This window comes from Nelumbo nucifera, chromosome 8 (genome assembly GCF_055504915.1).
Source record: "Nelumbo nucifera cultivar China Antique chromosome 8, China Antique-T2T, whole genome shotgun sequence".
NCBI lineage: Eukaryota > Viridiplantae > Streptophyta > Magnoliopsida > Proteales > Nelumbonaceae > Nelumbo > Nelumbo nucifera.
Genome location: NC_142656.1, coordinates 10260820 through 10281476, shown reverse-complemented (window position 1 = coordinate 10281476; position 20657 = coordinate 10260820). Strand labels below are relative to the sequence as shown.

Below are 20657 nucleotides of genomic sequence, written 5' to 3'. Positions count from 1 at the left end.
TTATTTAATTATATTCTGTTACCATTTCTGATTAAGAACATATTAGGATGCAGTACAGAAGTAAATGTTTTATTAAGATTTGCATGTTAGTTAGAGAATATATATATATATATATATATATATATATATATATATATATATATATATATATATTTAAATATACTTCCATTCTTCTTTTTTATTTAATTGTGGGTTTAAGGCAAATAATATTATTTCAGATTTTGTGTGGCATCCAAACGGTTCAAAGTATTGGCAGAGGCCTATCAGTACTTTTGAACCATTTTGAATTTTTTTTTTTTTCAAAATTTGGTTTTTGGGTAATTTAATATCCATATTTTTCATTAAAAAATAATAGGATCCCGAAACACTTGTAAATGAATGATCAGTTAAGGGGTTGAGGAGATGGGGATGGATTATCCGACACCCGTGTTGTGTAGTTTCCTCAAGAAAGGGAAAAAGATGACTTTTCTTCAAGCTGCCAACTGTCAATTAAGACTTGAGATCAAATCCAGCCTGTGCACATGGATTGAGGGATGGGCTACCCCCGGTGGGATTGCATAACCCTTCAAAGATTAAAAAGAAAAAAAAAAAAAAAAAAAGGACAAGGATAACTATTGTAATGGTGGAAATGGCCTGGTGTGAAGGCAGATCCAAGAAGAGCGCTCTGTCTATATTTTTATAGATAGAGCATGCTGAAATTATGCATTATTAATTGTTTTTTTATTGACTGTTTTTAAAAGCACTTATTTTTTTATTGACCTCGGATTCATTGTCAACGTACAATAATATCAACAAGGAATTTAATATATGGACATATGGTTTGCACCAAAAAAAGCATATAGTCATTACCTAGTTGAGTTGGTCGTTCGGCATCCCTCGTTTTCAGGAGGTGTGGGCTGCCTAACTTATATAGTAAGTAACACATACCCAACTACGCTTAGGCTGCATTTGGGAGTCCTCCAATGGGTTTCTGTTTTACTTTTTTTATTTTGTTTTTTATGTTGATGGACATAGAAAAACTCATTAAAACCCGTTTGGTGAGTAACTGAGCTTTCATCTTTAAAAAGTCCAAATTCAATATGGTCATCATCCAAGTCTTATCCCAAGTCCAAATTCCATCGTTATGTTCTTTAACGTTATATACATTATTAATTTATTAATACTTAAATAATTTTTTAATATTTTAAAGTTCGAACCATGTCCTTTTTAGTCTACCCTTACGCTTTCAGCCCTTCTAACTAGAGGTGTCAATGGTATTCAAAAATCAGATTTTGAATTTGAGATTCAGCATAAGTAAATCGAAATCAAATGATTTGAATATCATAATTAGTCAATTTCGGATATTTTATTCACATCGTTTAACTAATTAAATCGAATCTGGATATGACCCAATTCGGTTTAATAAATATTTGAATTTGATTAATTATTTAATTATTATATATAATATATAAAATATTTAAATATTTTTGTATAATTTATATATAATAATTAAACTATATAAATAACTTATATATTTATATAATTACTCAAAATAATTAGTTGGTTGAATTCAAATCAAATATCGAATCAGATTTGGATATCAAATTTTCTAATCGAATTCGAATTTGGATATTGCCTAATTCAATTTGGGTTAGAAACATTTACACCCCTACTTCTAGCCCCTTCAATTTGCAAGAAGTTGTTTTGATTCTTTTGAACAAAAAGCCAATGCAAAAAAAAAAAAAAGCACCCATCCAAATGTTTGTTTTTTTTCAAAAAGTAGCTTTTCTATAAGTTTGTTAAAATTGAAAAGAACTCTCAAGCACACCCTAATCCCCTTGACCTTTGACCTAGTCTAGCTTATGATAGCTAGGAATGACAACAGGGCGGAGCGGGGACGGGGAGCCTCTCCCCATCCCCATGCCCACAAAAATTCCCATCCCCATCCCCGTCCCCACGGGGATCCCCACTCCCCATATTTTTTATAATGTTAAATATTTTGTTTTTTATTTTATTTAAAAAATAAAAATAAAATAATTAAAATTTATAATCCTTTTAGGAAAGATTCAAACATATTCAACACTATTTTTAAAAACATTAATATATGGACACATGTACATATATGTGTCATATATATTAGTGGGAATCCCATGGGGCGGGGAGTGCTATCCCCGTCCCCGCTAACAGGGATGAAAATTTCCCCATCCCCATCTTCGGGGGGGAATCATCCCCATCCCTGCCCCATTCGTGACGGATCCCCATGGGGAAAATTGTCATCCTTGATGATAGTTTGCTTTTATTGGGGGCAAAAATTGCATTTGCATGATAAATAAATAAATAAATAAAGGGAAAATTACAGTAATACTTTCTACGGACCATTTGGTAACCGTTGAAGTTGCTAAATTGTGACATGTAAATTTAGTAATAATAAGAGTATTAATTAGGATACACTAGGATTTGAGATCAAGAGATAACTCAATGGTTCAATAATTCATAGGGAGAGATTGAGGATGTGACCAAAGAATTAGAATAGATAATGGAGGGTGCATTTAGATTTTTGTGTGAAAGGAGAATGCCACTTAGATTAAAAGGAAATTTCTATAAAACAATTGTAAGGTCAACTATCTTGAATGGGGCAAAGTGTTAGGTCGTATAAAAAAAAAACATGTTTAGAAAATGAGTGTGGTAGAAATGCGAATTAATGCTGAGATGGGTGAATAGAAAACTAGAAACAATAAAATAAGGAATGAAGCCATCCATAGAAACATAGGAGTAGCTCCAATAAGTGATAAAATGAGAGAAAGTAGACTAAGATGATTTGGTCACATGCATAGAAGACTACCAACAACTCATATTAGAAGAATTGATTTATTACAAGTAGAAGGAATTAGAAGAGATAATGATAGACCAAAAAGGACATAGGTAGAAGTAGTAAGAAATGATTTAAGCACTAATTATTTAACGTGGATATGACTTTAAATAGAATGGATTAGTGAAACATGACTAACACAGTTGATCCCATATAATGGGGATAAAGTGTGAATGATGATGATGAAGTTACTAAACTTAATGACTTATTTCTTTGTCTTTTTTTTTGTATTTTTATCCATTTCCGTCATTAATAACAATATCTTTCATTTATTTTTATATTCTTTATTATATAATTTATGACATCATGTACTCAAGTAATCTAATTATTTTCCAACCATGGGTCAAGACATTTAAATTGATGACATGGAGCCAATCCCTTTTTTTTATAAAAAAATATAGATTAGTGCTATGCCGACCATTTATTTGAATTATTTTTTTTTTCTTTTCTTTTGATGAGAAGAAATTTCATTAAGGCCCTGTTCATTTTTCGGTAAACTACTTACCTGGGTAAGTGCATTCACCCATGTTCTTTAATGATCATTTTAACCATAAAAATAGGAGATGCGTACCACTTACTTAGGTAAATCATGCCCAGGAAAATATTTTCTTGATCCTTACAACCAAATATCGTTGTATAATGGGGAAGGGTGTGGGGCGGGGGGGAGTTCAGTCTAAGTCCTACTCGTACGTGCCTATACCTAACGAAAAAACACAAAGCATTACCATGGTTTGAAAAACCTTCCATCCACAGATTATGAACAACCAAGATCCAAACAAAGTAGACTATAACCAAACTGAGGGACTCGAACGAGTTCAGATTAGTGGTCCATTAAGCATGCTCCACATGTACATCTCACTGTGCTTTGAGAACATCTCCCTTGCTTGTTATGGGGAGATGCTTCCAATACATGGTCGAGATGTGTTGTAGGGCCGCATGGGTGCACTTTGTGGGGTGTCCATGCGAATTTACCTCAACCACTCGAATGAGCTGAACGATTAACCCCACAAATTGGAACTTGAAAGAGAACAACCAACGTATATAGCTATCATTTAAAAGTGGCCAAACTACTATAGTAGGCAAAGAGCATTAACCAATGAAAGAGAGTCACATTCTATTACCACAAATTAACAAAACTTAGATCCGTGGCAGCTAGCAGACTCCTGTAGTCCTGTGTTCCTCAGCCCTCACCTCTATTTTGTAGACAGTAGAGACCACTTAGGTTAGGTTAGGTTAGGTTGGGGTTCTGTACATGGAAGCCTTGGAATGGACGAAAAGAGCTCCACTTGTTGCATTATTTGGAATTTGGAAATTGAAGTTTATTTATATATTAAGGCTGGGTTTGGTTGTAATGCAAATAAATTTGTACTAATGCAAAACTAAAGCAGTGCAAATGATTTGAGTGTATATTCTGACTTATTTTATTTCAAAAATTTTGATTATTTTGTCACATTGTAGTACAAATGAAGTAAATTAAGACTTGAAACAGAAGAAAGTAAAACCCAAAACAAAATTAAATGAGAATTTACATTTTTTTTTCATTTGTAGTAACATGCATTTGCACTAGTGCACATAAAACTGCATTGCAACCAAACACAGCCTAAGGGAAAATTCCCAATTAGTACCCTGTACTTTGGGACTAGTGACACTTTGATCCCCCAAAGTTTAAAATGTGACAATTTAGTACCCAAACTTTCAAAAAATGTCTATATAATACTTGTTATTAACTAGCACATTAACCAACTTAAGGGAAAATGTCCACTGAGACCTGACCCCAACTTTCTTGAATAGAAGAGGTAAGGATTTTGGACTGTTGATTTTTTTTTATCAACGCTTGGATGGTTGACAAAGAAAATTAAATAACACTTGAAGGGCATTTGTGTCTTTTCAAATACCACTTAATAGCTGATTAACGATAGATACTGGATTAACACGTTTTAAAAATCAGAATACTAAATTTTGACATTTTAAAATTCAGGGACCAAATTGGCATTAGGCCCAAAGTAGGAGTACTAATCGAGAATTTTCCAATATATTAATGAAGGGGGTGACATTTACCCAAGTTAGTCGCTAGCCAAGCTGCACTCCAAAATATTGCCTACATTCTTAGACAACTAATTCTTTTATTTTCATGAACTGCATTTTTTAGTGCAAAAGGGGAAAATAAAGATTTCCTATAAAATGGATAAATAAAAATATAATTGAGAAGTTTTCACAAACCTTAAAAGTTTAAGAGGAAACCATAAGGGCCTAATTGGGAGGGCCTCTGCTTTGATTGAGCCAATTGGAATTGGAAGAAGATATCTAAAAGGGAGAATGAATGATTAGTTCAGGTCAGAATTTTCTAGCCCCATCGTACTAGAGGTGTAAAGTGGGTGGCTCGCGCAAAGTGCGGGCCGTGCCGTGCTGGCCCGTGGGCCGTCACTAGCCATACCGCCCTCCTAATGAAAAGTTTGGGGGTCAGCCCCGCACGGCCCAAGCCTATGCGGGCCCGTGTCGTGCCACGGGCTGGGCTGGCCCATGGGCCAAGCCTTGGCCCAAGCCAGGCCATGGATCGGGCCAAAACTATTTTTGCCTATTTATTTAAAAAAATGAAAAAACTTAAAATTTTAATTTTATATGAATTTTGATATATACAATTGCTTATATATACAATGATTAAATAAATTAGTATAATACAATTGAAAACAATTATTTATTTTATTAATATATTACATACTATATATTATTATATAATTATAATTTATATTATATATTATATATTATATATAAAATATATAAATAGTATATATCGGCCCAGCACGGCATGGCCAAATTTACACCTCTACATCATACAAAGGAGGATGAATCCTGACCTGAAATTCTATATTGAGGGCTGTAATTCAGTGTAGTAGGGAGGCTACTAATAGACTATGGGGGGCTGTAATTCAAAATTCTGCATTGGGTTGCCATGTCCTTAACCCTAGGGAGAATGGCTGACCAGTCTTCTAGCCCTAATCCCTATCTAGCTTCACTCCAAAACTAATTTTCTCAACTTTCAACTCATGTAAATTTATTTTCGACTTTTTTGGGTTATTCCCAAGCTTATTAATCCCTCCTAAATGAGCACTTAAAAGTAAGGAAGATGAGATAATTTCAGAAATATTTATGGCATGCAGAATGACATAATTTAATATTTTATTTCTGATATTTTTTTTTGATTGAACGAGGAAGAGGGGATGCATGAGAAAGGGGTTCCCTACATGATCTACATGAGCCAGAGTAGTCGCTTTTAATGGTCCAATGCTATGTTTTCAAAAGCCAGTTTCGTAGAAGCACAGTGGGTCTTGGCGGGTTAGAGGAATGAAGCAGGATAAAAGAAAGGGTTTTTAGCAGATAAGGGCAACTCTTTGTCTTAAATATCAATAAAAAATAATATTTTTATAAAATAATTAAAATAAGATAATATTTTTTAAAAGATATCAAAAAAGGGCAGTAACATTGTTCATAGTCTTCCTCTGCCTTCCTTTGTATTCATGCCAGCCATTTCAACGGGCCAACGGGTTCCGACAGTCCATCCGGCGTGCCCAAAGCTTCAGAAGTTATCTCTCTGGGTTTGCAAACCCATCACCTAGGCATTTCCTGCAACCCTCCAGAAGTTATTTCTCTGGATTTGCAGAGAAAAATGATTTCAGATACCCAAATAAAACACTCCCAAACAGTGGGAGAGAGAGGCAGAGAGAGATGATTTCAGATCCGTGGATCTTTCTCCGTTGTTTTCTTTCGTTTTATCTCTCCTCTCTCCTTGACAGACGTAGGGATATGTACTCAAATCAGAACTATAAAAACACCACTAAATAAAAATAAATTAATATTAAATATTAAAAAATGGGTCTGCAGCTGACCTATAACACTGCATAAACGATCGTTACGTTAGTCAATGGCCGTTTTCTTCTTCAAACTTTAAAGTTCAAAAACCTTTTATTTTAAGCGACCTTGCAAACCCAGAGAGATAACTTCGGTTTGCAAACCCAGAGATATAACTTCTGGAGCCTCCGGCATGCGGGCCGTTGATCTGTTGAAATGGCTGGTATGAATACAAAGGAAGAAAGAGGAAGACGATGAATAGTGCGACTGCTCCTTTTTGATATTTTTCCAAAAAAATTATCTTATTTTAACTATTTTATAAAGATATTATTTCTTATTGATATTAAGGGCGAAAAGTTGCCCTTATCTGCTAAAAGAAAGACCATTTCAATTTTCAGACGTACCTGATCTCCGTAGTGATCGTTATTGATCACTGATTGATTTAACATATAATACAAAGCCAGCCATAGCCATAAAACTCAGAATATAATATTCATCTCTCTCTCTGTCAAAGATCATTGGATCCGATATGGGTGGCTGCCAAAGACATACATACAAATCAGCAGCAGCTTTCAGCCTAAACACAATAACTGATGACTGGGACCAGGCCATCCTACTACCACAACTAATAACGAATTCTCTAGACTCCAGCCTAGTTGGATTGCTAGCTGGACCCTAACAACAACCAAACCAGAGGAAGCTTCTCTCACTGCCGGGTCCCGCTCTATTTCGTCCAATTTCCCAAAACAATAAAACCCAATGAAGAAAGGAAGCTTCTTCTACTTCTAGTCCTGGAATATGTATCATAAACAGAGTTTGTCAGTGTCCAAACCCAAAATGAAGAAGCTACCATGAAACTTGCTTGGTCTGTGGCGTCCAAAACAAAAACGAAAAATTTAAAGGAAAAAAAAGGAAGCTTCATAATTCTTAAGTACACAACCCACTTAGATCCTGGACTGTTTTTGAAGATGCTACACCTGCAATAGCAATTCAAGTGTGGCTTGTGGGTCCAAATCCAATGACCAATGTGAAGTCGGCGTGAGGCGAGCTATGTGAGGAGCAGATCTGGCCTCGCGCTTTCACTTATAAGATGGTGGTCGTCGGTCGGTGGCAGAAAAAGACAACGCCAAAGCCAAATACACGCGGGCGGGTACAGCCATACAGGGGGGGCAGGGATAAGTCCGCGCGACCCTTTTCCTGCTCGGGTTTTTTCTTTAATTTCCGTTTGAATTTGAACCAAACTAAGGATGATATTTTATCGGAGTAGTGCTTGGGCCTTAGACCATTCAGATAAGATCGAGCCGCTCTGGCTTTGCCTTTTCTCATTTTAGTTCCCCGATCATCTGGAATTCTTCCTCCTCTCCAACTGTGCATCCAAGTTTGATTTTATCCCTTTGTAAACGAAGGGATGTTGACTGTTGAGTTGAATGGCGACGGCCAATCACCGAATCACGTGTCGTTGAAGTTACCGTTTGTTTTGTCTTAATAAAGATTAATAAACAATTAATTTAAGAGATGATGATGAAGGAAAGAAAGAGGAGCAAATGTGTTGGTGTTACTTGCCAAATTCCATGCTAACTCTCTTAAGACCACTCCTTTTCTTGATTTTGACCGTTATTTTCAGGAAAAAAAAAAAATCCCTAACTCTGTGTTTGTGTTTGGTTTGAAAGAAAAGGTAGGGGCCAAACCAAACACAGCCTTATTGCTTCTTCAGCTTGGTTGAAATACTTACTCCAATCTTTACGCAATCAATCGTGGGAAATCTTGTTTCGTATATGCATTCATCTTCTCTCGCCTTTGCAGAAGGCGCCGTACATATCGATGGGTCCCGCACAATATTCCAGATGTAAGAAGGATCCGTAAGTGGGTATTATTTGCATTCCTGTGCTCCTACGAGAATTTGATTGTGATTTTATGAATCCATCGATTTGAAAACCGGTTGTTCAAGGCGATGTTTGTAACAGTGGCATTTTTCAAAAAAATGGTGTTACGTCGGATTCATATACGCGTTTCAACAAATGCCCATATATCTCATTGTTAGTTCAGACGATTATTAAAAAATTGGGTATACTTCGAAAATCGGAACTCACTGATGCATGAAAAACGGTGTATATCGGTGAACTGTTTCTCTTAATGGTCGACTGATGTGTATCCTATGTGGTGTTTACCTGTCAGCACATATATGAAAAGTGAAGATGAAAATCACCTTACCAAACAGCATAGTGTTGTTCATTGCCTACGTGGTAGAAGCTTTTTTTTTTTGTGAAAAATGGGTCTTTAAAGCATGAATGTTTTTTCTTGAAAATCGGTCTCAAAAAGCACCCATACTTCCAAACACCATGTGATTGTGATTTTATAGAATCGATTTTATAGTTTGAAAAATTTTTAGATCAAATCAAACCATTTTAATAGTATAGAAACAAATCAGACCAAATTATTCTATTTTCCATTACGGTTTGGTCTAGTTTCAAATATGGTTTGGACGATTTTATTACACTTAATCTAATTAGAAAGCCTTAATAACATGTATTCCTACGTAAATAACAAATATAATTCAAATATCGAATTTAAATATTAACAAATATCAACTACTACTATATATTATATGAATTATATTCACACTTTCTCATATACAAAAAGCTTCTTAAGCATCAAATTACAAGTTAAAAATGGGAACAAACAACAATAATGTATAAAATGTTAAATGAATATATACATACGTACATATACATGTTTAAAATGCATGTCTTATATGTATTATTAATAATATGTTTTACGGTTTAGTTTTTAAACTTTAGAAAACCAGACTAAACCAAAAAAATGTGTTATGATCAGTGGAGGAGCATAGAAGTGATCCTTTACATTTTAGTTCAGGTTTTGGGGGATCAATGACCCAATTTATTATGTTTTTTACCATGCCTCTACTTAGGCTGAGTTTGGAAGGAATACAAATACAAATGTGCAAAGTGCAAAACCTTTTATTTTATATTATTTTGTATTTAGTATTTACACTGTACATATTTGTATTTATACTCCTTCTAAACTGAGCCGTAATTATATAAACAATGGTCTTTTAACAGAAAGGTTTTTTTTTTTTTTTTTTGGGGGGGGGACCGTCAATATACTTGGCTCCACCTCTCCACATAATGAACACCCCTACTAAGTCTATGCAATGCATGGTTACATTAGTTTGGGTCAAATCGTCTAGACCAACCAATGTCCATGTTTAATTAGGTCTTAAGTTGACCTTAACTCGATCCAGTCCATCTAATTTATATTGCTATTTGATTAGAGAGAGAGAGAGTTAAAAAGGGGTTTAAAAAATTTAAGAAAAAAAAAGAAAATTATTCAATGGGGAAAAAGGAAAGGAATTAAGAGAGATTTTTCTTTTTTTTTTATAGAAACAAAAGGTGTTATACAAGATGAGAGATAACACGCCCCACAAAATCACCAAAACAAATAGAAGCTAAATATAATCATTAAGAAGGATACAAAGATCAAGAGAAACAATACCACTAGACAAAGAATGAGGCTTGTTCACCAGCCAATCTGTCGCTTAGTTCGCCTCCCGATATACATGCCTTTAGGAAATTGAGAGAGAAATTTGAAGAATGATATTATCAAGAAAAAGTAATTTAAAAACAAATAAATCAACACATGCATGAAAAATGACAGGAAAAGTAATTCCGTGTGAGCATTGAGGAGAGAGAACTTTTGACCTCCCTCGTTACTCTATAATAAAAACATGGATTCCCTGCATCAAGATTCAAGAGTCCTTTGTTGATGATAGGGGTGCTCATGGTTTGGTTAACCGAACTGTAGGGTATATTTTGGAACTGAACCAATATTATCGGTTTTTGGAAAATTAGTAATCGAACTGAAGTCAGTTAATTAATCGATTGGTTGATTCGTTTAACGATCACTTTGGTTTATCGGTTTTTCAGTTTTTAAATTTTTATAATATATATTATAAAAATTATAAATATATAAAATATTATATTTTAAATAATAAATAGTATATTATAAATATATATTTATTAATTTATAATATATAAAATATATAAAAATATATATACCGGTCGATTCAATTAACTATCGATATTTTATATTAGTTAATGAAATATAACCAATACCTTCAAATTTTTAAAAACACCAAACAAAAACCGAAACGATCGATTTGATTAACCGAATTTTCAGTTTCATTTAGGTCGGTTCGATTTTTCGATTTTTTTTGTTCACCCCTGTTTGACGAGCAAGCGATTAGTTGAAAGGTTGGAATCATGCATATATCTCACACTTCAACTTTGTGATTATGGTGATGACGTGGCCCACGTGGGTGCAGACTTGTCTTGTACTACTAATTAATCGTGGCGACTAATATTGGCAGTAACCAAGGGACCTTTTCGCTAGGGACAATATACAAGCAAACGGCCATGCAAAATTCACAGCCCTCACGACAAAATTAAAATTATTTAATGGACCTAACCATGTCATTGATGCTGACTCTACAATTACTCCAAACTACATTAAATAGTTGAAATTGATTAGTTTAGGAGGTATTTTATAGTATGAATAATAAATTGATGAATGTGGATTGGTTTATACATGTGAAATGGATTAATCTATATCATTAGGAGTGGCATTGAATCGAGCTTTTTATTAGTTGTTCGAATTCAGTTCGGCTCGATTTCAACCAAACTTCAGCCTAATAGAGTTTGGCTCGTGAGGCTTGCGAGTCGAGCTCGAATATATCATATAATAAAATTATAAAAAATAATATACATAATAAAAATATTATAATTCTTAATTTTTAAATATCAAATAAAAATATTTTTATATATAATTTTTTATTTTTATAAAATATTTTTCCTCAAATCGAGTTTGAGTCGAGCCGAGCTCAAACTTATGAAATTTTTACTCGAGCCGAATTCGAGCCTTATACAACCTTGGCGAACTAAGCTCGAGCCTCATACTATTCAACTTGGCTAAGCTCGAATCCACCCCTACACACCACACCATAGTCCATAGTTGTAATGAACTGTAGACAAATTGTATGGATTGGACCAGTCCACTGGTCCATACCACACTTTTTGATTCCATATATCTCATGTACATTTTATGAATGATCTACAAAGTTAATTATAAATATCTAACTTTTGCATTTTATATAATAAATATATTGAAAAATACATCAATGAATTAATATTAACCAACAAAAATTACTTTTTTTATATAAAAATAGTTAAATAATTAAAATTTTAAAAAATATATTTTAAATATTTAAAAATATTATTTTATTGATAAAAACATTAAAAATTAAAAAAAGTAAATAAAATAATTAATATTTTATTAATAAAAATATTAAAATGTGAAACAGTTTCAGCCTTTTAGGAAGAATGTGAAATAAGGGATAAAAAAACAAACTATGAACAGGCCTTAACCACAATTTTGGATGAAAAATGGGAGTGTATGGTAGACCAATCCCATCCACAGCCGACCAAAGTGGCGTTCATCCCGTGAACAGGACTGACATCCACGAGATGAACGCGATGTCAACATCGCCTTAATTAACATGTACTATGCACGTGTGTAAATATATCTGATACAAATGCCCAAGGCAAATGTTTACTTTATAAAAGGCCTATATATAATAGTATAGTAATATTTTATATTAAAAAATAAATATTTGTATTTTTAATCCTTACTTTTAAAATACATAGTATTCATGTATTTTACACATTTATGAAAAGTTTGTCTAACACATGAGAGGCATGGGAGCCATTCGCCCATGCCTTAAAATGCCAAGGATCCTCATTTATATCCCTTTTATATTTTGGCTCTTTTATTTGTTAACATTTCAGCCCCCAAAGAAAAAAAAAAATCCTGGTTTCATCTCGTGTATTATATCACTTGAGATCTGTTGCCCATAAATTATTCTATATTAAAAACATAATCCTATGAACGATGATGGAGATATTCTCGATACACAGCTGTAATGTTGTAATGTTTTATAAGTAGAGATGTAGAAACAGCTAGTGGATAGTAGATCCGAGCTCGTGTCATTTACTTATTTATTTATTTTTGTTTGATTCTTACTGATATTAATAAATAAATAAGAAAAAAAACCTATATAATTGATTGCATTGGATTGGAAAGGATTACAATAAACTAATAAAGAATGGCTGCTGAGTAAGACTCTGTACGTGAACGGATGATGACTGATGTGGCACATTGTTGACCCATTATAGTCGGTGCGTGGAACAATTCCATCCTACCTCATCTACTTAAATAAGGGGTAGCTTTGGCTGTTGGGGCCCAACAGGATAGGCTGTTGAGACAGTTTCTGGGCAGTTCACTTATTCACGCCCATGATTTGGTATTTAGTCAAAATAAATTGAGGTGGTAATGTGACATTTTCAAAAACTGTCTCAACAGCTTATATTGTTGGCCTCCAACAGTTAAAGTTTTTTCCTTAAATTTACCGGATTTTTCTGGCCTGACCCATTCCAATTGAGCCAAAGTGGGCCGGACAACAAATTCTTTTAGACTTCGACCATATGCACCAACCACAATAACCCAACAAAAATATATTATGGGAAATTGTCTAAAACTTACCATTAGTTTTTATCATTTTTCTTAAATTCACCACAACTTTTCAAAATGTTTAAAGCTCATCATGTCACTAACTTGACTTTAAACGGACTAATGGGTGTTAATATATTACCATTTTAACCTTCATAGAAAATATAAAATATATACAAAATAAATTAACGAGTGTTAATATATTATCATTTTAATATTTAGACATAAAAAAAGGAAAAGGTTCAAAAATATTTTCATATATAAAATACATAAAAACATAGAAATTATAAAAAATATAAAAAGTTATAGAAATTGCAAACAAAATAAAAAATTATATTCAAATTATAGACACTATAGAAATTGAAAAACAAAATAAAAAATAAAAATTGTAGAAAAAAACACCAAAAATTATAGAAAAACATAGAAATTACAAATAAAGAACAAAAAATACAGGAAAATTTATAGATTATAGAAAATAGAAAATGCAAAAAAAACATTGAAAATTATAACAAAACACTAAAAATGCAAAAAAAAATCAAAAACTGAAAAAGATCATTTTTCCTTTAACTCGCCATTCAAGGGTAATTTGGTCATTAAAATTATTATTTATGCTGATATGGACACCTCTATTACAAAGTATTAACGGTGTACTAACGGAAGGTGAATTTTGAAAAATAAAAACTTATTGACATAGTGAATTTTAGACATTTTGAAAAGTTGTGGTGAATTTACACAATTTCCCATCTATTATGTGTTTGGTATAGCTTCCGTTTGTTAAATAAATGTTTTGTATTGGATTTGTTTTCAAAAAAATACTTGATAAACAATTTATTGACAACTAGATGCTACTAAGTGTTATTAGGCGCAATTAAGCACCATATTACCACAACAGTGAAAAAATGCTAAACCCTTTTATCAAATACCCGTGCATAAATATTAATTTGGTGATGACATGCTACTACTTATCAAATAAACGAAAGTTATACCAAACACCGCCCTAATTGGCATTGAACAATTATTGTGTCACATGCCTGATTTCATATTCCCAAAAAACCCAGGCAAAGTAGAAATCGGCTTCAATCATTGCAAATCCCATTCGAACGGATTTACACTGACTGAATCCCGTTCGAACACGTTGCATCGGCGTGGCGTGGTAGATACGGAGATTCCCTGATCAGTGCAGTGGCAGATCATCTGCTGCCTTTAGAAAATTGGAAGTAGAACTGTTTGAGGTAAGAGTTAAGGCTACGTTTGGTAAGAATGTTATACACCGGTTCAGTTTTTGTAACTATTTGGCAAATTCATTTTTTTATGACGTTTTTGCATTTAAAATGAGAGCACTGTTTGAGGTAAGAGTTAAGGCTACGTTTGGTAAGAATGTTATACACCGGTTCAGTTTTTGTAACTATTTGGCAAATTCAATTTTTTATGACGTTTTTGCATTTAAAATGAGAGCACTGTTTGAGGTAAGAGTTAAGGCTACGTTTGGTAGGAATGTTATACACCGGTTCAGTTTTTGTAACTATTTGGCAAATTCATTTTTTTATGACGTTTTTGCATTTAAAATGAGAGCAGCAGCAAACTGACGAAACAGGTGAGGAACGGAGCGAGGCAAGTGTGTGTATATAAACGAGCACTGGTTAAGTGATTAGTCCCCCCTAACCTGAAAACGGGTCCTGGACCAACTGCAATCTCGTTTTTACATTTTCTTCAATCCAGTCGAACTTGCTTTCTTCTGCTCTTGCTCTTTGCATTTCTTCTCGTCCTGTTTTTCCAGTTTGATCTTTTAAGCACCTCCCCGTCCCGGCCCGGATTGCCGATTACGGTAGCACGTCACGAAATCCATAAAATCCGGCCGGGGAAACGGAGAGAGAAGGACCACGTCAGTGACTGGCCCAGCTCTGACCTTCTTCTCTAGTTCCGGCTCTGCCTGCGACTCTGGTTTCTGGGGTCACGGGTTCCAGCGCAGTTTGGTCTAGATTCGGGTCGGAGCTGCGGAGAGAAGACGGTTGTAGTGGGAAGAGGCCGTGACTACCACCTCTGGGAGTTGGAACTCAAGTTTGAATTCTGTTTCTGTTTCTTCGCTTCCACGTTAGACATTCGCTCCGTGTAGTTTAAGAACCGTGATTCGGTTTGCTGGACTGGAGTGGTTAATTTTAATAAAGAAGAGCAGCTGCAGATAGCTGGATTGCGCTGTGGAATTGAAAATTTTCCTTCCTTTTTCGTTTAAAGAAGACGTTTGAGTAAATTTGGGCAGCTTAGTTTGATCTAGAGGTGGTAGTTAGAGGAAAAGAGAGGAAAGTTTGTACTCTGTTATCGTACGATGGCTGAAGCTGGAGCAAAATGGCAAGGCCTGAGATCCGTAGCGATGGTTGCTCTCAGCTTCCTCCTAGCTTCTGTGTTTGCTTCTGCAGAGCGCAGTCTGAAACATGGGGCCTCAGGAAACAATGGAACTCGGGATGGTGAATCGGACTATCTTCTGAAAATTATAAATTTCCTGTGGCAGTCGGGTGAATCAGGTTACCAACATGTTTGGCCTGTAAGTAAAATCTCATTCTGTTTGCAACCAGTAGTAAAAAGAAAAGAAAATAGTTGAATTGCTTTTCTTTCTTCTCTAACTTATAAAGATCTGCTTTAAATGTGTTTTCGTTTTCCTTTTCCTTTGCAGGAAATGAAATTCGGCTGGAAAGTTATCGTGGGTACGATAATTGGGTTCTGTGGTGCAGCGTTTGGTAGTGTCGGAGGAGTTGGTGGTGGCGGGATTTTCGTTCCTATGCTTACTCTGATTATTGGGTTTGATGCGAAATCATCAACAGCAATATCCAAGTGTAAGACATAGCCGTTGCAGCTTTTCTCCTCCTAATTTTAACCTGTTTGGAAACTTCGTAGCCAAATGAAGAATTGAACCAGCAAATATGCTCTGCCACCGGTGAATCAGAAATTCATCTCGTACTTGGGATAAAACCAGCAGAACAGTCACTTTTTATGAATTTCCAATGACTGGTTCATTTTTCACCAACTGGATCTCATGGGCTCCATACAACTCAGACTCAGTTGCCATCTTGGCTTGACCCAGAAGGCCATCTTGGGATGTGATTGAATTTTGAGCTTGGAATATGGAAGCCATTGATTGACTAAGCTTGTTTCCCAGAATTTTTACTTCACATTTTCACCCTGCTATGCTCTATTAATCCACCTTAAAGTAAATACTAAGATTATGGTCCCGTTTGTTATGCCAGGTATGATCATGGGTGCAGCAGCTTCAACTGTTTACTACAATCTTAAGCTAAGGCATCCAACTCTTGATATGCCCATTATTGACTATGACTTGGCTTTGCTCTTCCAACCTATGCTTATGCTGGGGATCAGTATTGGAGTCGCTTTCAATGTGATTTTTGCAGACTGGATGGTTACTGTATTGCTAATCATACTCTTTATAGGTAATGACTGTTTGAACACAATTTTTCCTTGCTGTCTTCAAGCTCTAAAGCATCTTTGATTAATTACAATGGATCATCCTGGATTGATTATGGTAATCTGCAGGCACATCAACTAAGGCATTCTTAAAGGGTGTTGAAACCTGGAAAAAAGAAACCATAGTAAAAAAGGTAGTCTATGAATTACCATCTCTCTGTTGTAGATGTTACATCAGCTAATTGATCTTAATCTGGATCTGTCCTTGCTCCTGAAACCTTCTTGTTTATTATTTCAGGAAGCTGCTAAGCGCCTGGAGTCAGATGGTTAGTCCATTCATCCTATATATGTCAATGGGCACGTTAATTGTTTTCCTTTTTTCCCCAGAACAAATCCTTGTGAGTTGTGATCTTTCCCATTTTAATTCAGGTACTGGCAATGAACAAGTAGAATATAAGCCTCTACCTAGTGGCCCAGGCAATGGCACTCAGCAGGGCACCATAAAATCTGGAGAAGCAAACGTGAGTCCTATCTTAAAGTTATACTTTTACCACAGAGAGATCTGGGGACTAAATGAGGGTGCTCTTATAAGATATATATTGCCACCTCTTAGAGATTTTCAAGACTTACTTCTGTACTATCTATAACAGGTTTCTATTATTGAGAATGTCTACTGGAAGGAACTTGGTCTTCTTGTTTTTGTTTGGGTTGCTTTTCTTGTTCTGCAAATTGTTATCAAGGTTTGCTCTCTCTCTCTCTACATGTGATTATTAATGGCCATAAAACTATTTTTGGATTTCTCAATGCTTCTATGAATATATGAACTAACCAATGGGAAAACTATGAATGTTGAGACAGGACAGTACAACCACCTGTTCGGTACCATACTGGGTTTTGAACTTATTGCAGGTACCTTCTGTTACTTTGGTCAAATACAAGTTGTCTCTTATATTTTACCTTTCTTGGTTTGATAAGCTGGGTGTGGATGGACCTATGGCCTCTTTGTTGTAGAACAATGCACTGGTTAAATAAACTAAAAGTAGAGTTGTAACAAATAACAATCCCTTTATACCTTGTTTTGAAGAACTAAACAGAATTTTCCTCCTACTTTGCAGATACCTATTGCTGTTGTTGTGAGTGGATATGAGGCAATTAGCCTATACAGAGGACGGAGAGTGATTGCATCAAAGGGAGATGCAGGCACAAACTGGAAAGTGCACCAGCTGATTTTGTATTGTTCCTGTGGTGTACTGGCTGGTATGGTCGGCGGGCTGCTTGGTCTAGGTGGAGGGTTTATTTTAGGTCCTCTTTTCTTGGAATTGGGAATCCCTCCCCAGGTGTGTTCTGTTCTCTAGTTTCCTTGGACGTCGATCTAGTAGTAGCACCCAATTCTTGTGTGATTGCTCAAATTGGTTTCCTTTTAAAACTTGAATTTCCCTCATGTTGGTATAATTTGCACTTCTTTAACATGGCAACCTAATAAGCTGTTCCTTTGATTGGTAAACTTGGATCGAACTCAGGAACTCAAAGTTGATAGACTACTGTCTGAGCTATGGGCAGTTAGTTGATGGTGTTGGTGCATTTGATGTTACTGACTGTGAAGGAATTTGGGGAGACTTTTCCTGGAATTTATTAAATTTTCCAAGTGTCACTGTATGCACAATGTGTACAAGTGGAAAGAATTGGCCTATCATGCATTCATTCTGAATCTTTGTGGATGAAGACAACAAACACAATTTCTCTGTTTTCACCATTTCATGGAAAGTTAAATTTTTCTTCTAGTATAACTTGAATGCGGGGGTCTGACTCTAGAGAACTTGATTGTGTAGGTTTCAAGTGCTACGGCCACTTTTGCCATGACCTTCTCCTCATCCATGTCAGTTGTAGAATATTACCTTCTGAAACGTTTTCCAGTTCCATATGGTAAGTGAATCCAATGTAAAAGTATACCATGCATGATTCCTTTTATATTTTTGTCTATATCTAGATGTAAACAACATGAAGATGGTTTCTGGTGAATCCGGATTTGCTCCTCAGTACATCGCAGCACTGCATTGGGAACATCTTCCCATGAATGACAAAATCAAGTACGGGAGATGTTCTCAATGCACAGCTGGAAGCGCTGTGAGGAGCAAATCCGATTTTGTTTCTGGTTCAATACTTAACATTGATTTATTTTGGCAGCTCTCTACTTTGTGGCTGTGGCAACTGTTGCTGCATTCATAGGGCAACATGTGGTCAGAAAGCTGATCATCATATTGGGGAGGGCATCTCTCATCATCTTCATTCTGTCACTCACAATCTTTGTGAGTGCAGTCTCACTAGGTGAGCATCATTTGGAGAAATGCAGCTGCTTTTTTTTTCAAAGATTGTTTAAACTGTTGGCTACTTTCTTTCAGCCTCAAAAATGGTCTTCTTTAGAACTAATGGCTTACTATTCTAACAGGTGGAGTTGGCATTTCAAATATGATTGGGAAGATCCAGCGGCATGAGTACATGGGATTTGAGAACCTCTGCAAATATTCTGCTTAGCACCATTTGTTTTGGTCTTTTTCTCCTTAATTTTCCCCATTAATTTAGTGGTCTCCTTCAGCTTAGAGGCCTAAAGTCTGGGCTTGTGCTTCTGTACCAATTTTGGTATTGCTAGGATTAAAACAATTATTGCCTTTTCTTCTAGCTATTTCTGTGTTTAAGCTCCCGGCTTCAGGTATATGCTTTACAATTATTTTACTTGGTTGTTTGTGCACAAGCATAAAAAATCAGAGTTAGTCGAACACCAGATGTATGAGCTTTTTCTTGGCAACTGTTATTACATTAATCTTTTTATTAATTATCAAGTTCTAGATTCAGAACCTCTCGACTTTTAAAAGAAAAAGCAAATAAACCATGGAATTTGTGGTGAGCTTTTGGGCCATAAAATCCATTGGGTTGAAGTGTGGACAAATGCACCCATATCTTGCACTAAATTAGTACCCTGTACTTTAGTTTAATATCCAAACTTTAAAATGTGCCACCTGAACTCCCCAAAACTGCCGGTTTAATCTAAAATCGTTGAGTGGTATGTGAAAAGACCAAAATGTACTTCAGGTGTCATCTAATTTTCTTTATCTATCGTTCTCACATAAAAGTTTACTATAGTAGAGAGTAAATAAAGAAAGAAATAATGAAATGCAAATAGAAACTCAGACACCCAGAGAAGAAAACAAAGGAACCAGAGAAGGAAAAAACATCAAATGGCAAGCATTGGAGTAAAAAAAAAAACCTGGAACAACACTCTCTTAAAGTTCACGAAAAAAGGAAAGAAAGGAAAAAAATCCCAAAACCCACTTCAGAAACCAAGAGAAGAGAGTGAGAAAAAGGAAAAATAAAAAGCCAGAGAAAAGGACAATTGTGAAATAGAAACCAAAATACCTCCCTTCATCCCAATGAATTTCTAATCATAATTATTTAAAAAAATGTAATTTATAATTAACTTTTAACTTCTAATTATACCTCCTTGAAACAACCCTTCTTTCTTCCTACCATTCATAAAACAACTTCACAAAAATATCGACAGTGATTGAAGACTAACGACTAACGACCCTCCATATACATATTAAAGACTAACGAGTAACGACCAACTGGAAAAGGTTTCTGGATAGGCATAGGTGAAGTGATAAGGTTCTTTAGGCTGCATTTGGATGTTATATAAATCAAGAACCGATGTAAATTTTACATTGGTTTGGTTATGTATTTGGAAAGAGGATGTAATTATTATCGACGTAAAATTATATTCCGGTTTAGTTTTGCGTGCATTTGGATGGAGTTTAGTTTTATGCCGATAATCGATGTAAAACTTCATCAACTCTAAAGTTTTACATCGATTATCTATGTAAAACTATATCACCTAACTAGTATAATCAATAATCGATGTAAAACTATATCACCTAATTATATCATCGATAATCAATGTAAAACTTTACATCGA

The 20657-nt window shown here is 35.0% G+C and overlaps 1 protein-coding gene across 1 annotated transcript; it reads left to right on the top strand.

Moving 5' to 3' along the window:
* Positions 1–14868: 14868 nt before the first annotated feature.
* Positions 14869–19542, top strand: LOC104592187 (sulfite exporter TauE/SafE family protein 3-like). The gene is made up of 12 exons (XM_010251413.3): positions 14869–15815; positions 15945–16104; positions 16516–16716; positions 16820–16884; positions 16989–17016; positions 17120–17211; positions 17341–17430; positions 17549–17599; positions 17806–18027; positions 18520–18613; positions 18875–19015; positions 19137–19542. Exons 1-12 carry the CDS (start codon positions 15600–15602, stop codon positions 19220–19222), a joined length of 1446 nt encoding a protein of 481 aa, XP_010249715.1. The 5' UTR covers positions 14869–15599; the 3' UTR covers positions 19223–19542.
* Positions 19543–20657: the final 1115 nt, after the last annotated feature.